Source organism: Rhododendron vialii, chromosome 3a, assembly GCF_030253575.1.
Source record: "Rhododendron vialii isolate Sample 1 chromosome 3a, ASM3025357v1".
In the NCBI taxonomy this organism is placed as follows: domain Eukaryota; kingdom Viridiplantae; phylum Streptophyta; class Magnoliopsida; order Ericales; family Ericaceae; genus Rhododendron; species Rhododendron vialii.
Window position 1 is genome coordinate 22,428,317 of NC_080559.1, and position 12,425 is coordinate 22,440,741.

General features: G+C 39.2%; 3 protein-coding genes and 1 non-coding gene across 4 annotated transcripts; 1 reads left to right on the plus strand and 3 right to left on the minus strand.

Moving 5' to 3' along the window:
- The first annotated feature begins 3,220 nt into the window (after positions 1 to 3,220).
- Positions 3,221 to 6,452, plus strand: LOC131320473 (uncharacterized). Its single transcript, XM_058351192.1, has 5 exons — positions 3,221 to 3,627; positions 5,269 to 5,496; positions 5,598 to 5,673; positions 5,797 to 5,856; positions 6,188 to 6,452. Exons 1-4 carry the CDS (start codon positions 3,490 to 3,492, stop codon positions 5,811 to 5,813), a joined length of 459 nt encoding a protein of 152 aa, XP_058207175.1. The 5' UTR covers positions 3,221 to 3,489; the 3' UTR covers positions 5,814 to 5,856; positions 6,188 to 6,452.
- A 115-nt stretch (positions 6,453 to 6,567) lies between these two features.
- On the minus strand, positions 6,568 to 7,502 carry LOC131321223 (uncharacterized). The gene is made up of 2 exons (XM_058352226.1): positions 7,238 to 7,502; positions 6,568 to 6,824 (listed from the first exon to the last, which is right to left on the minus strand). The coding sequence occupies exons 1-2, from the start codon at positions 7,500 to 7,502 to the stop codon at positions 6,568 to 6,570; spliced, it is 522 nt and encodes a 173-aa protein (XP_058208209.1).
- A 1,648-nt stretch (positions 7,503 to 9,150) lies between these two features.
- On the minus strand, positions 9,151 to 10,069 carry LOC131320474 (uncharacterized). Its single transcript, XM_058351193.1, has one exon. It carries the CDS (start codon positions 9,895 to 9,897, stop codon positions 9,322 to 9,324), a length of 576 nt encoding a protein of 191 aa, XP_058207176.1. The 5' UTR covers positions 9,898 to 10,069; the 3' UTR covers positions 9,151 to 9,321.
- A 62-nt stretch (positions 10,070 to 10,131) lies between these two features.
- On the minus strand, positions 10,132 to 10,203 carry TRNAD-GUC (transfer RNA aspartic acid (anticodon GUC)). Its single transcript has one exon. It is a non-coding gene; the product is annotated as a tRNA-Asp (tRNA).
- Between the last annotated feature and the right edge of the window lie 2,222 nt (positions 10,204 to 12,425).

Here is a 12,425-nt window from a genome sequence, read left to right on the forward strand (position 1 = left end):
AGTTGGGGACCATGTTAATTATATAGGACCAAATTTGGGACCATTTTATTCAATAGGACCTTTGATCCGGCCTGAGCTAAAGTTTGTATTGTTGCTTTAGGCATTTAAAAAAATTTAAATTTCATAGCCCCTCATCTCTTTTTTTTACCTCTTATAGTGTAGTTCAAGAAAAGGACTCTTTTTATTTTTACTTTTAAGTCTTTGAAAAGTCAAGACAAACTTTGCCTTCGAGGTGACTGATAGAAACCACACAGTACCTCCTCATTCTTGTATCCTAGAATTATTATTAATTGGAGGAATAAGGTACAAAGAGGTTCATTGAAGACTTTCTAAAAAGTTTTAAAAATATTTTTACCGTGGATTCCTTACGACCGTATAAAAATTTAAAATTTACCCAAGCCCCAAAACTTCAAACTTCCTGATTTATTTGTTCATTTTAATTTTTGACCCACTATTCATTTTTTTCCCTATCCTTCTACTATTATGTGAGGAATCTTTTAGGGAAATTCCATGCCGAGAAGCTATAGAAATACTATGTGGTATATAAGATAATGCCCACCCACCAACTACTATAAACATGGTTATAATTTTTTATTCACGTAATTAAGACTAAGAGTTAGTAGGTCAGTTAACACGAATCATTATACTTTTCTTCTTATAATGTAATTTTTCCTTCCCTCGTTTCGTGGCCTTACAAAAACACATGGCCGTAGCATAAGTACCTGTCCCAATTTTCTCCACTTTCAGATATATGGACCATCTGAAACCTCTACTTACCCCACGATGAGTATCTTCAGCTTTGATTGAGAGACGGTTTCGGGATAGAGTGACAATTACAGGGATAATCAAGTACAGTATAATACGCGTGCAATTTTGTTCAATCCGTGCAATACACTTTTTGGTAAGAATGACATCAATTTGTAATGGGATCCACACTATTTCAACTAATAAAAAATAGGATAATGTTCACTCTCTTAAGTGGAGGATGAACAAAACTTAACTTGTCTAGTACTAGTACTAGCTAGCAATAAAGGCGAGACCCACAGCTTATTTGATAACCCACTTGAGAGCCTAATCTCTTTTGACTAGGGATTGGTAATCGTGTGGACTTCGCACGAAGCCTCAAAATGTTATTTACAAAGATCTTTCTCCTGGTCCAAAATAAGAGTGGACAATTTGTTTTCAGATTTTATCGGTTCACTGTGATTTTTTCAAAATTTGTCGAATACATCAACCATGTCAGATTATATTGATCAAATATCGCTCAATGTACAATAAAGTGACTTGTGCTAAATCAAAACCTTCTTTTCGCTTTTGAAAGGAGAATTCGGAATATTGATCCGGAACATGGCACTCTGAATCTTGAAAGCTCATCACTTCAATATAAAGGTTTCTATCTCCCACTCTAAAGGATATATAAGAGACGTTGATGGCATGGGGTAGATTAATTACATGATCTGATACTCATTCTAGAAAGGCAAAAAATTCTCTGTCAAGGCGGCACTTTTAACTAGTACAAAATAATCCCCGTAATTTTCCCCATTTGAAAAGAGCAAGATTTAAGGCTAGCTATAACAACTTCAGAGTATCCCACCTTATTCCTTACGACCCTCCCTACAAGATCTAGAATATGGAGAATAAGAATTTGAACATATCTTCATCACGTGTTTCGATATCTCTCTAAAGTATCAAAATACTAGTATTCCACTTCGAGATTCTTCAAGGAAACTAGTCTTAGGGGGGAAAAGCAAACAGCTTCTCAATACTATCATCTTAATTGCATGGTATCTTCCTCTTTTTTTCCCAAAAAATGGAAATGCACAAGGATACCTTGTCACTTTCGTTAGAGGAGGGTATTACCCTGTCACACCATACCACTATCTGTTAGGGGTCTTACCGTACCTATATTGGGACCCAAGTTAAAATCTCACCACGCGTGGGTGGTATAAGAAATATGTTTCGCTCTAATAAAGAGCAATGGAAAACTCGAACATGGGACTTGTCCAACCAAATCCGAATTAACTAACCCCTCATTGGTATTGCATGGTATCTTCTTGGAATGACCTCCTCTGCCGTCCATGAGAATAGATTGTTTTGTCAAGTTTGTCCGTTTGAGAGCCTTTTCTCGAGCCCAATTTGATGATCCAAATCATTCACATTTAAAGCTCGTCAAGACCATCAACCATGCTAAAAAATCAGGTCGATTAAATATCGTTTGATATGATTTCGAAACACATTTATCTTAGAAAAGTAAGATTACAACACACCAAATCGGAACCCATTTATCTAAAGATAAATGCATATAGAAATTATATCTATCGGTACCGTATTAACATGATTTTTGGCGTGACAAATGTTCTCGACGCCCTCTAAAATGAGAACGGTTTAGGCAATTAAAGTGGACCAGAAAAGGGGGCTCAAATGGACAAACTGGAGCGGAGAGAGAGAGATCAGAGATGAAGGAATGAATAGGGAAGAAGGTCAACTACTGTTTGGCAAGCGACGGCCATATGGCCTATATCCGAATAATCTTCAAGTGGACAGACAAAGACCTTATCCGTTTATCTTCTTTGTGGGCCACCATACCCATATCGTATGGGCCTCCCTCTCCTCAAAAGTAAAACAAATAGTAAAATAAAAAGACACTTCTAAGTTCATGAACCTAATTAGCTGCCATATCATGTCCACATGGTGAAATTATCAATCTTTTGTCTTTATTATTGCCACACAATCGGGTGTTGAACCAAGATCTTAATCCGCAAGAATCAAAATTCAAGAAAGAAATTAAAAGGAAATTTGACGAGCCAAAATAAATTACCTGAATTCTAAAAAGATATTCAAACCGTATTTCGTTAGACTTAGCATAAATTATATGCAAATTACAACATGATACTTAAAAATGAACACAATTATTAGCAAATGTAATTGACTTCTAAAGCGCGATATTTTTGATTGGACCTATATAATTAGTTCATGTTACCATCTAGTAGAACCCACCTCAAGTGCGTAGACCTCACACTATCTCGTGATTGGGAGGGCCTTAAGACAACATGGGCAAGGAGGCCCTTGACCATTTATTTGATCAGGACCACCTAATTAATCTCTCCTCATGGTGAGGGTTGATCCTAAATAGGAGTAGTTAAACATGGACTAAAATCAACTTTTGCTAAGACTACAGGGATCAATACTATAGTTTTACCACCAATACTGCACATGACGCGGGTGTGTGAGAGAGACAGAGAGAGAGTGCGCCATCTTTTGGGGCTTATAAATAGCAAAGCCGTTTGATTTTCCAAGCATACTTCGAACTTCACGTGGCGTTCTCTGTTCTATACCTCTGTTTTCTGATTTCTGATACTATCCATCTAAAATCTTATCCATTTCTGTCGGTGCATCGTTAGAAGAGATTTCTACTAATCCAAGGTAGTTATAGTTCGCTGGGTTTTTTACCTAAGACATCAAAGCAATTACTCCATTATTGATCATCAAATGGAGAAAGCAAAGCAAGTGGGTGGTTCTTCTTCTTCGTCCTTTACTTCCGATCTGTTTGGTCCCAAGGACTCCTCCTCTTCTTCTCCATCATCTTCTTACGGTCTGTTTGGCTCTGTTTTTGGACCACCATCAACGGTACTATTTCACTCCTCTACTTCTTTCAACAACATTTTCATGATTTTTTTTTTTTTTTTGGTGGGCTTAAAATGGAAGTCATGTATGGTATCCGTCACTTCCCAGGACTCATCACACTACACCACTATCGTTGAAACACCACTGCACATATGTCGGAGCGAAGCTAAAGTCACTTTACTCACGTATCATACGTGAGTGGTAGTATTAAGAGTATATTTAGCCCCAATAAGATATTATAAGAAGTCGATTTTGAGCCTTGTTCAGCGAGGTCCTGAGTTTCGACCAATCCCTCATTGGTAACATTTTGACCACTATTTTCACTTCTTTGATATCGTGGTTTTTTTTTTTGGGTAGTTTCTTTTGGTTGTCAGAGTCGCAATTTTGTGTGGCTGTGTTTAGTTGGGGGGTTTAGATAGTGTTGTGGAATAATTAGAGTGGAAAGCTACAGCTTCTTCTTTTGCATAGATGACGACAACCCAAGTTGATGATAATTTCGGATGAGTGGTGGGACGGGACGGTTATGCGATCATGTGAGGAATAAATTGAGAATGTTTTATGAAGGCAGCTCCAAAGGCAGCTCCAACAGTAGAAGTCAAATCCTGGTGGCAGCTCAACAATTGACAGCCTTTGCAAGTCCAACCTTGGTGTCAAATAAAACAGGGTGGCATTTGGAAGCACCTAGAAGTTGTCAAAAGTTAGCTATATCCCATGTCAAATATTTCTTGATGTTAGTTTGCCACATATAAGTCTACTAAAATCAGACCTTAACCCAAGGTTGGAGATGCTCTAAGGCGATAACAAGTTCATTCATGCTAAAGGGGTGTTTGTTGCATGTTCTTAAGATGGGTTTTACCTTCTTTTACGTATCGGTATCTATGTTTGTCTCGCATTTCTTTTTTCACATGGCATGTCTTGCTTCTGTTTCTGCTTATGAATTGAAAAAAAAAGATCACATCTAATGAAAAGCATAATTCTATTATCGCACAACTGCATGCAACGCGAGTTAGATTTTCTTCACTCACCTAAAAAGTGGGTGAACATTACATCCCTCCTCATTGGTTGATAGTAACTCATAAACCCTACTTTAGTGTTAACTATAGTTATTATGATATCATTGCTCATTTACCTATTTACTTTGGAACCAAACAATGAGGATGGAGGTAATAACAAAATCAGACTCATGCGACACCAACCCGTTAAATGAGATATTACACATACCCTATTTATATCAAAGTCTATTCAATGGAAATCTTAAGAGAGATCAAAAGAGAGGAGACTAAACCTATTCTATGTTGCAACAAACACCACTAAGAGGAGTTGAAGCCTTCTAACCTCAAGGGTTTGGTCAAGTGAAGGATGGAAGTAATTAAGGGGCTTTCACTCTCGAGCTCCCAGGTTTGACTCTAGCTATCAACCAAACAATTCTTGGGACCACTTAAAGTTTGGTTGAACGTTAACTTCAGCGTCCGGAAGTAGTCAATCGTGTTTAACCTGGCCCGGACACTTCGTTATTTCTCCGCACACAAAATTGAAGCCTTCTTGCTTTTATTGTTTTCCAAAAAAAATTCAGATTCTTGCTTTCTTACTTGTGAGCGACTGTCCTTGAACATTCTTGTATCGTGAATCATGATAATTTTTTAGGGGTTAGGGAAGGATTCTTCTTACTCTGGGTTCATGGGATCAGTCAGAAAGCAGGATTACGAAAGTCAAAACAGCAATGGTAAAAATGGAAATCCAGGTTTGACAAACAGCAAAGACAAGAGATATCAGAGTGAAACAGTTGAACCTTGCAATTTCAGCTCCTCAATATACTATGGAGGCCAAGAGGTTTATTCCCCAACTAGCCAGCCAACTGTTTCTCAGCATGTTGTAAGCATATTTAACCCTTCCCATTAATCAGATGGAATTACATCTAAGAATTGGGGTATAAACACTGACTTCATTTTGCAACGATTTCTTGGTTTGATTAGTTCAAGAAAGATGGGGGAGATGATGATCCAAATGCAAGTAACTCAAACTCTGCTTCAAGAGGAAATTGGTGGCAGGGTATGATTGTAATTTAAGCATTTGTAGTACTCAAGGGTTTCTCTCCGTAGGGTGCCTTCGTTTTTTGCATTATGTACTGAGCTTCTCAACCATATACTTTTTTCTTTTCTATTTTTGCTGCAGGGTCACTCTATTACTAAGTGTTCCCTTCATGTCATGCCTATTCTCAATCCACAGAGAAAGGTAATTTACTGTAAAATCCTCTAAATTATTTGTAAACCGAAAGGGACGGACATTTGAATTTCATATAACAGACCAATTTTTTGCTGTACCAGCATTCTTTTATTTACTTAGGTCTTTCGTCTAAACAAAAATAACAATTTCTCACACAAATTTAAATGAAAGTAGTAAGCTTACTACCCTTTTCTTTTCCTACACCAATCCAAGAGCCAAACAAGGCCTTGAAGGTTTGAACCATTGCGCAAAGATTATTTCCAGACCATGGCTACAATTTGTTTCTTGTTCCATGTTAGTTTAAGTGGTCCTTATAAACTAGTTGCTGAACAATTTGCAGGCAATCGAACACCACTTTATCTTTACATATGGAAATGAGATGCTGGAGCTTGTACCACAGCTACAACTTGCTAACTGTTGGGGCTTCTTTCTTCTTTTTAGTTTCTTTCCTTTATGTTTTGGTGGACAATATGGGCACTCTCTTGTATATGATCAACTTTGTCGGAGAGGAATCTAGTGCCATTGTTTTGTAGTAAGTATAACGTACTAGCTAACTTTTGCTTGTGTGTAATGGATTGCATCAGTGGTTTTTTAGGATTGACTTATATTCTCTCTCTCTCTCTCTCTCTCTCTCTCTCTCTCTCTCTCTCTCTCTCTCTCTCTCTCTCTCTCTCTCTCACACACACACACACACACCAACTCCAAATATAAATTCCTTTGTTAACCTGGAGTAAGCTGGACAAGGAGTATTAAATTCGAACTTTTAGGCCAATTCGTCAAATTTAAGCAATCACGGTAGCAATGGAACCACCGGTTGCTTAAACTTTTGGGGCCATTGTAACGAAACACTAGCTGTGGGCCGTATTCACAGATTGTGATCACATCATCACAATATACCCTGACGGAGAAGAAAAATCTCACTGTCTCCAATGGGTGACCAACAGAAATCCCCGCTCCCTCCTCACGTGCTAATCTTCCTCTTTCATAGATTAAATAAGACGCATGGGCATCACAATTGTCGACAAAAAACAAAATAGTATCATGTACATCATATTATTGCACTACTAAAATTACACAAAATGTTGAGTACATGTTTGAATGAAAATACTTCTCTTAAGTCAGCCTCCTTGAGCAAAAATTGTTCACGTGTTATACTACTTACGTGTTTATATGCTCCGTATTATTTTGTAAACGCCGTAGGAATCGCGACTCCATAAGAAATAGGATATCCATAGATAGAATCTCGTGAGAAAGCACTTCTTACGACCGGATTATCTAAAGCCATCAGAATCAACTGCGTCAAGCCGTTCTCTAAATAAGAAGCAAGTGGTTTTCCATACACGAAGATATGTAGGAACTAAGAAACAAAATTAATAATGTTCAATCAAACCTCCACACTTGTAACCAACAGGACGGTCAGCAATGTTGCAGCTCTTAGAAATGGTCATGGCAATTTCAGGCTTGATTCTAGCACTTTTAGCGGAGTTGGAAAGCATAAGAGCAGAGAGGCAGCTAGGGTTATGGCACAGTTTCTTCACCCTAACGAAGCAACCATTGGAAGGAGTAGCATTCGCATCCATAATTGCTGGCCCACAAGAAGCCAGTTTGAAAACTTCAGCATCAAGTGAAGATTTTCTGACATTCACCAGCTCCATCGATTCCCATCAACCCAAAAACAAAAGAAACCCCAGAAAACAAATGCACTTCATTTGGGATTCCATATCTCCTCACCAGAAATCAACTATGTAGGAACACCTACATCTCCATAAGCTTTTATTGTATAAACACAAGAATGGTAAGTGGCTATTGAGGTTCTTACAAGAAACCCACAGTCATGGTGGAGAAAGCAGTATAGCAGATTTATTGTTTCTATCGCAACAATTTCTCCATTAAAATTAGGTTTGAGGGATAACTGGTTACTTTGAGCCACTGAGCGTTGAGCACCTGATGAAGTCATGACTCGTGTTTTTCCCTTCTTGAAGATGAAAAGGGGGTTTATTGCTAACAACTTTCAGCTTTGGCAGCAAACGAAATCAAAGATCACAAAGCCACCCCATAGCCCCTCTGGAATTCTGAACTGACCAAACCAGAGGGTAGCTGCTTTCCAATGTACAATTGGTACACAACATCTCATCTAAGAACCTATCAACACTAGCTAACACATTGGTAACTAGCTGTTCAAAAAAATTAAAATTTATTTGGTAACTACCAACTATGCCAATGGCAGTACTAGCAACAAAGAACTACCCCAAACAAAACTCAAAATGAAAATTGAGGATTGCATCCGAGCTGGGTCTCAAAATTTGTGCTTAGAAAAACAATGTTTAGGTCCCTTGGGGATCAAAATGAAAAGAAATGGATTTCTTTTCCACGCCTTGTGAATCAATAACAAAGAGAGGTGAGGCACTCACGAAAGAACCACCTTGAGGACGAGAGAATCATCCCTTTGACCTAGCACCATAATGGTACTTGAGAGCCACACTATGATAGTGTACCTGTCATGAAGGCATACCCAATCCAGCAACTGATTTACAAGTACATAGAAAGAGGTGATTCTTCCATGAGAGTCTTATCTTGAGCAAGGTCAAGACAATCATTTGACCTCGTCCTGCCAATTTCACGTCAGCTGCCTTGGAGTTTTCTGAGCACTGCATTTTTCCCGTTAAAAGAACTGAAAAGCCTAAAATAGACAAGCAAGTTCTATTATGTAGCACTTAGCAGTTAGCACTTTAACATAACTCAATGGTCGATTGGAACAGCGTACAATCTGATGACAAAAGACACTTGGAGTTCAAACGAGCACCTATTGAAATTCAACGAGAAATCAAAAGCTTCAAGCAATTTACAAGTCTTAATTCCACCAGCCTCACACTCTCCACTGATTCACTTCACCACACATAACTCCAAATATTTTTCCAGGCAATAGCTCCATTTGACCACCCAAATGTAGGCAATTTCAGTGCACATATATTTGCATACTACTTCACGATCAATAAAACTATGGGTACACCATTTGGTGTACATTTGGTGTACACCGCATTGTGTGTGACTCATCTCGGGATGCCACACAAATGACCGGAGCTGCTCAGTTTATTTAAAATGTATTTTTAAGCATCTCTGTAAAAAAATCAGTTCAGTCGGATATCGATAAGGACTTGATCGATTCTTACAAAATTATTTTAAACAAATCGAACAGCTCCAATCATTTGTGTGGGAGCCCGAGGTAGGTCTCACACAACGCAGTGTGCAAATTGTGTACCCCAAATGGTGTAGCCATTGAAAGACTCACTTCACCATAGACAATAAGACATATACCAGTGGCTCTATACGTTACCAATTCCAAATTTGCGACCCAAATTTTGGACAACAACAGAATCATCTAATCCCGTTAGCATATAACACTCCAAATGCACAATCCAAATTCAAATTTCAAACCCAAATTCCAATCCCACCCATTAACAGACCCACAAGAACCTACCGAGTAAAAGCATACAAAACAGAACAAACATAAATAAGCAGCGCAGAAGGGACCAAAATCACCAGCGGCACCACAGCCCCATACGTGTGCGCGCTCCCGCACACCAGCGTCCCCAGCTTGATCTGAACCACATTGATCAGAGCCAGCATCAGGAAGACGCACCCGCTGACCGAACCCGCCGCGGACACCAGGTACCCGACCCGGAGCAGGTTTTTGTTGACCCAGGCCAGGTCGAAGGTGAGGTCGCTGCTGAGGTGGAAGGTCCGGGGGAAGCGGGACGATCCGGAGGAGATCCGGATGGCCTGCTTGAGGCCCAGGGCGACGAGGCTGGAGAAGAGGAAGGAGCTGAAGGAGTAGACGTGGAAGGCGACGAGGTCTTCGGAGATTTGGGGAGTGGCGGCGCAGGTGGGGTTGTTGTTTGGGTCGATGAGGCCGTTTGTGGGGTCGCGAGGGTTCCAGGAGAGGCCTATGAAGACGGCGAGGGTGAAGAGGGAGTTGACGTTGACGATGCCGTCGAGAGCTGTTATGTGGATGGCGGTGGCGAATTTGGTCGGTGGGGCGGAGGTGTCCATTTTCCGGCGGAGGGTGGGGAATGGAATGGGGTTTGGGGGGAAGTATAGTAATGGGCAGGAAGGAAGGACTAGGAGAAGAAAAGCAGAAATAGTGGAGGAGTACTCCTAAAAAAGGTTTTCGTGTGAGTGTGAGTAACGCGGAAAATGGGAGTACGGAGAGACAATCATGGTCCTCCCTAAAATGAAGCTTGAAGTGGGAAAGCAAGCAAAAAAAGGAACAAAAAGGATCCATGGCGCCGTTGCCGGGGATCGAACCCGGGTCACCCGCGTGACAGGCGGGAATACTTACCACTATACTACAACGACTTGATATCCGATTAGCGCTCGTTTGACTATATATAATTTTAATATGTTTATTACCTGTTGTTGGTTTTTCAATTCCATAATTCTAAGTGCATGTTTACAATGATGGTATTAAGATTGATTCATTCTTTTATTAACCTTATATCAAGTGATTAATTTTAATACTAGAAACCCTAAGAGCAAGTACACCAAAGGAGTTAAAATGCCAAAATAAGCTATTTTATGGAAGAAAAACAAGTTACAGCAAGTGAGGTAAAAAGAAAGCTAAAATAGATCTGATGAAATGGTTCAGTATTAATACCGATGCACTGTTCATGAGCAATGCTTTAAACAATTTACTCTCTCTCTCTCTCTCCAACGAAGAAAGACTTCAAACTTGAACCCAGAAAGGTGTGGGAGGTCCAACGAAGAAAGACTTGAATTTGGAAGCAATTGACTGCACTGGAGGTCCGACAAAGTCGGAACCGATCTCGACGGAGGTCTTCAGCGAAGAAATGCTTGGGTGTTCCCGGAATCAATCTTTAACGGAGGTCCGGCGATGTTGTCGATCAATCGCGAGATCCGGAGACCTCAATCTCACGTATTTGTAGATACAGTATATATGAACGTATATAGGGAAAAATATATATATATATATATATATATATTGCAAGTTTATTTTTGGGAAATGATAATGCCAAAACTGTTTTTGTTGGTGCCAAAACCATTTTTGTAAGGCTTGTACCATTTGCAATGTACAAGACTTTTATGCACTGGAGTTTTGGCATCAACAAAAATGATTTTGGCATTATCACTACCATTATTTTTTACTAATATTCAATTATTGGACAGAGAGAAGAAGTTGGGGAAGCTTCTTGATCTGTGGGTTCAAATTTTGGACTTGATTTGTGGGTTTTTCAATTTCAAAATTTGGCTGTGATCCAAAATGGAAAAAATAAGGGTTAAAGGAAAAGAGTGAAAAATGTAGTATATTTTAATAGGTGTTAGGTAAAATAAATAGTGTTGGTGTAGTTGTGAAAGAAAAAATTAATAGGTAAATTAGAATTGTGAACTATTTACAATATAGTTTAGCTACCTATTGGTGTACTTGCTCTAAAAAAAAGAACATAGAACACAATTAATATTATGATCAAAGGAAGAAATAATCTGGCCTGTGATTTTAAGAGTCATAATGTTGCTGTCCTAAAGTTGTTATTGTCTCCCCATGCAAGGATTCTGACGAGCAATGAATAACTCCAAGATAAAACCCAAATCACAGTCAAGCTTTCTCGATGTTTGGGTCTATCGAAAATAAAGTGTACCGTCTATGATCGAAATTGCCCAAAGATATAGAAAATATAGTGTACTGATACTCAAAGAGACAACATGCAATGCACAGATTAGAGACATGTGGAAGAGTGTAGGGAATATGCCTAATGGGGAGGTGAAGAAGGAAGCTCTGGGTTTATTTGCTACAATTGGCTGGCATGTGTGGATAGCGCGTAACAATTGGGCTTTCAAGCAGAACTGGAAATCAGAAACAAAAATTATTCAAGATGCATTGGTGGAATTTGATTATTTTTTGCAGACCACTAAGAAAGATCAAGCTTCTACTTGTGCCGAGAATTGTGGTAATGCTAAGCTATGGAGACCACCAGTTCATGGAAGGATTAAGATAAATGTTGATGGTGCTTTTGATCCGAGTTCTCGTAACGTGGGAGTGGGAGTGGTTTTGAGGAATGTTTCTGGAGATATTTTGAGTGCTATGGTTGTTCCTATTCTAGGAAGAGCATCAGCCGAAATGGTGGAAGCAGAAGGGTTTCACATTGCACTGGCCAGTCCCATTTGTTCATTTGGATGCTCATACTCTGTTGAAGGGGATGCACAAAATGTGATCAACATGTTATAGGGGAAGAGACAGATTACAGCAAGCCTAGAAGTCATAATTAGCGATACTTTATCTTTTGGTCGTCGTTTTAATTCTTGCTCCTTTATGTTTGTCCCTCATAATTGTAATAGGGTGGCTAATGTTTTAGCCAAATATGTCCTATCTCAAGAGACCCCTATCACTTGGCTTTGGGATTTTCCAAGCTGTGTTAATAGGGAAGCCTCCCTCGATGTTTCTTTGATGCAGTAATAAGAATAATCACCTATTACCGATTGGGAAAAAAAAAAGATACTCAAAGAGACGACGAGAGAGAGAAATATAGAACATTAAAAATGGAGAGAGAGGGAGAGAGAGAACG

Coding starts and splice junctions, on each gene's coding strand:
- LOC131320473 (XM_058351192.1), top strand. CDS start 3,490: ATGGAGAAAGCAAAGCAAGTGGGTGGTTCTTCTTCTTCGTCCTTTACT. Junction 3,628..5,268: donor TTTTTGGACCACCATCAACG/GTACTATTTCAC, acceptor ATAATTTTTTAG/GGGTTAGGGAAGGATTCTTC. Junction 5,497..5,597: donor CAACTGTTTCTCAGCATGTT/GTAAGCATATTT, acceptor TGGTTTGATTAG/TTCAAGAAAGATGGGGGAGA.
- LOC131321223 (XM_058352226.1), bottom strand. CDS start 7,502: ATGGAGCTGGTGAATGTCAGAAAATCTTCACTTGATGCTGAAGTTTTC. Junction 6,825..7,237: donor TGTTGGTTACAAGTGTGGAG/GTTTGATTGAAC, acceptor TCTATGAAAGAG/GAAGATTAGCACGTGAGGAG.
- LOC131320474 (XM_058351193.1), bottom strand. CDS start 9,897: ATGGACACCTCCGCCCCACCGACCAAATTCGCCACCGCCATCCACATA.